The 4,311-nt window shown below is 31.6% G+C and overlaps 1 protein-coding gene across 1 annotated transcript; it reads left to right on the forward strand.

The window, feature by feature from the left end:
• Positions 1-477: 477 nt before the first annotated feature.
• On the forward strand, positions 478-2,155 carry LOC127076037 (tyrosine decarboxylase 1). Its single transcript, XM_051017589.1, has one exon. The coding sequence runs from the start codon at positions 584-586 to the stop codon at positions 2,111-2,113; it is 1,530 nt and encodes a 509-aa protein (XP_050873546.1). The 5' UTR covers positions 478-583; the 3' UTR covers positions 2,114-2,155.
• The last annotated feature ends 2,156 nt before the right edge of the window (positions 2,156-4,311 follow it).

Genomic DNA, 4,311 nt, shown 5'->3' on the forward strand with positions numbered 1-4,311 from the left:
CCGGCAACTTTTTAATAGTTCTGAAAAAAAGTTTAACAATATTAGAAAAATATATTATAATTGTTCTCACTTTTATGTCAAAATTATTAAAAATATATTATTTATAATTATTTTTTAATTGTGATTCAAAATAGTTTATTAGAAATAAATATATAAATTTAGTATAGCAAAAATTCTTGTATTATTAAATTGATTTATTCCAAAATCCAATTTCAATATTAACTACAATAGAGAGTAATATTGCAAGCACAAAAGGATATGTATATATTTTTAGATTATTTTCTTTAGCAAAATAAGAGTGTTTAAGTTAAAAATATATCTCCAGACTAATTTGAGTTTATTTAAAACATCAATGTATTAGTGGATGATTTTTATCCACCCATAGACAATCCAACTAAATTCATCTAATCCATTCATTTGGTCATCCTTAATCCTTAATTGGGTTGTATGTTATAGAGATAAATATACAATTAATACATATCACACTCCAACCCTCCTAAAACCAAATTGTATGTTATAAAGGTAAATATACAATTAATACATATCACACCCCAACCCTCCTAAAACCAAACCAACAAGAATTATGAATCCTCTAGACCTTGAAGAATTCAAAAGACAAGGCTACATGATGATTGATTTTCTCACAGATTACTACAAAAACATTGAAAAATATCCTGTTTTAAGCAAAGTAGAACCTAATTACCTTGCAAAAAAACTGCCATCGTCGCCTCCATTTCAACCAGAATCCATTGAATCGATACTTGAAGATGTTCAACAACATATAATCCCTGGAATCACACATTGGATGAGTCCAAACTATTATGCTTATTTCCCTAGTAGTGGTAGCACAGCAGGGTTTGTAGGTGAAATGTTAAGCAATGGATTCAATGTTGTTGGATTCAATTGGTTATCATCACCAGCTGCAACTGAGCTTGAAACTATTGTTATGAATTGGCTTGGAAAAATGCTAAACTTACCAAAATGTTTCATTTTTTCATCAAATTTTGAATGTGGTGGTGGTGGTGTTTTGTTAGGTACAACATGTGAGGCTATTTTGTGTACACTAGTTGCTGCAAGAGATGAAAAGCTTTCTCAAATTGGAAAAGAAAATATTGGAAAACTTGTTGTGTACTGTTCTGATCAAACACATAGTGCACTTCAAAAAGCAACTCAAATTGTTGGAATTCATGCACAAAATTTTAGAGTCATAAAAACTAAAGGGTCCAATTTTTTTGCTTTGTCTCATGAGTCTTTTCTTTCTACCATTCTTTTAGATGTTGAAAATGGTTTGGTTCCTTGTTACTTATGTGCAACGGTTGGCACAACCGCAACAAATGCTATTGATCCTATAAAGTTATTGTGTAATGTGGCAAAAGACTATGATATTTGGGTTCATGTGGATGCTGCTTATGCAGGTTCAGCTTGTATTTGTCCTGAATTCAGACATTACATTGATGGAATTGAAGATGTAAATTCTTTTAGTTTTAATGCTCATAAATGGTTTTTGACTAACTTAGCATGTTGTTGTCTTTGGGTGAAAGATCACAGTGTTTTGAGAAAATCACTATCAACATATCCTGAATTCTTGCAGAACATTAATTCTGATTTAAAGGAAGTGATTGATTACAAAGATTGGCAAATACCCTTGAGTAGGAAATTCAATTCACTCAAACTATGGATTGTTATTCGAAGTTACGGCGTCGAGAATCTCAAGAAGTTTCTGAGAAATCATGTGGAAATGGCTAAAACATTTGAAGGACTTGTGAGAAAAGATGAGAGGTTTGAAATTGTTGTGCCGACGAGATTCGCTTTGGTTTGCTTTAGGATTTCTCCATCAGCAATTAACATTGATAATGGTAGTGAAGGTTGTTATTACATTGGAAAAAATATGAATGATGGATATTTGGTGAATGAAGTGAATCGTAAATTGCTAGATTCAGTTAATGGTTGTGGTAAGGCTTACATGACTCATTGTGAGGTTGATGGAGCTTTTGTTATCAGATGTGCTATTGGTTCAACTTTAACAGAGGAGCATCATGTGAATATGACTTGGAAATTGGTGCAAGAACATGCAAGTTTTCTATTAGGCACTATTCCTCTCAACTTATGTTAATACATATACAAAAACAATTATTCTTGATCTAATATAAAATGTAATAATGTTTATTGTTTTCTGTTTTTTTTTTGAATTTTAAGGTAAAAAGATTGAATTTAGATAACAAGTAAGCTTGTGATACTCAAACTGGATGAAGGGTTTCATCTTAGTACTCACCAAATCTAGCAATCATTTGAAGGTTTTCGTCTCAGAATAATCTTTTATTGTTTTTGTAATAATCTCTGAAATTTGATCTATTGGTTGTTTCAAATATTATGTAATTTTCATCTATTATTACATAAAGCAAGTGTGTATGTGTGTGTGAGAGAGGAGGAGAGAGTGTAAGTACTTGTTATCAAATTTTTTTCTTTGATTGTTACTTAAAATGAATATATGTGATTAATTAAGTGTGTGAGTTCGTAATTTACAATAGATAAATCATGAAAGCACACACAAAGAAATCAGTAGAATGAATGTTTTAAGCAAAGTAGTATGAAAATATGAAACTTGATTCACAAGTGAATTAAGTTATATAACTTAAGTTGAGGAAACTATACAAGAATTTGTTAGCTTTAACTTCAATGTAAATTTTCTCTATCTTTTTTATGAAACTTGAAATAACAGATCCACTCATAGGAATATTGACATGTGTAACTTTTATTGGTTAGGAATAAGAAAGCTAATTGTTTCAAACTGAAAGGAATAATCTATTTTCAATTAAAGCATGGATGTTAGAAGGGATACAATCATACTTTTCTGTTCTTTGAGAGACTCAAATATGAACAAACAAAACGAAGAGCCATAACGGAACAGAGAGGACGAAGAATCCGCCGTCGACAAACCACGAAAAGCTCAGTTGCACTCGCGTAGTGGCCCAGTGGCCGCCAGGGTGGAAGACGAAACAGTTTCCAATTCACATATGGAGAAGTCAAGTTGTGACAGAAGAGGGGGAAGATGGAAAAATCACGGCGGGATAGAATCGTAGTGGCTAGACGGTGCAAGTTGCGGGGAAGATGGAGATGCAGCGGCTAAACATATCTTCTTTCTAGTTAAAAAAATTAAAGCGTATGTTTTAATAAATTTAGAGGTGTCAGTATGGAGGGTAGGCACGGAAAAAAGAAGATATGTTATTTCAAATTTAAAATCTGATTTTCCTTGAATTTTATCCGCCTTCGATTAATAATTTATTTTTATTTCTTATTTGTCTTGATATGCAAATAATAAAAGAAGTACTTTTAAAAGAAATATAATTTTTGCGAGTGGATGCGGAGTTGAACGAAGAAATATGTTTTTTTGTCGGAGGTGGTGGTGGGTGCTCATTCGTTACCCTCGACTGGAAATAGGGTTGGTACAAGAAAGCGGTGTGGGTTGGGAATGTTTAAACCTGCCCCCTCTATCTAGCTCCATTACCATGTTGTTAGTTTGGAAATTCTCGACATCCATAGTTCGACCAAGAGGATATAACATTAAGATAATACTTAGTAAAAATAAGGACACATGATGACATGCGACAGACTCATCGTTCGCTCATAAGTGTTGAATACAACACATTTGGCGTTGAGTTTTAACTTAGCATTTTTCTAAATGTTGAGAGTATTTTTCTCATGATTCGACAAGTTGAATCTTCAGTTAGGACGATTGAGATGAAGCAAAATGATCAAATTGAATAACTGCTTTTTAATCTTATCCGAACGTCGATGGTACGTGGCAACTTGGCAGAAGATTGGAAGCTCCATTAAGGTTTACATGTCGTGCAATACGGAAATAGCTATTGTAGACATTTATTTTCAGCTAGTATATATATATATATATATATATATATATATATATATATATATATATATATATATATATATATATATATATATATATATATATATATATATATATATATATATATATATATATATATATATATATATATATATATATATATATATATATATATATAGTGGTTCTAGCGTTAGGAATCATGTGGCAATATCATTCCAAAAACTCTATAGAACTCAGAGTATCCAAGTCAAGGCAAGAAACTACTATGTGAGGTTGTTAGCTGGAATTTCGACGCTAAGGAAATGTTTGAGATGAACTAGAAAGGTCAAGGGAAATATTCTGAAAAGAATACATGAAAATGATTCTTTCGACAAAAAGAGTTTTAGTCGAAGGAACCTCTTGCGTAGAGAGAAATATTGGTTTGGGACTTAGAAATATTTTTG

This window comes from Lathyrus oleraceus, chromosome 4 (genome assembly GCF_024323335.1).
Source record: "Lathyrus oleraceus cultivar Zhongwan6 chromosome 4, CAAS_Psat_ZW6_1.0, whole genome shotgun sequence".
NCBI lineage: Eukaryota > Viridiplantae > Streptophyta > Magnoliopsida > Fabales > Fabaceae > Lathyrus > Lathyrus oleraceus.

Excerpts from the sequence above, each read along its gene's own strand:
- LOC127076037 (XM_051017589.1), top strand. The coding sequence starts at position 584 with ATGAATCCTCTAGACCTTGAAGAATTCAAAAGACAAGGCTACATGATG.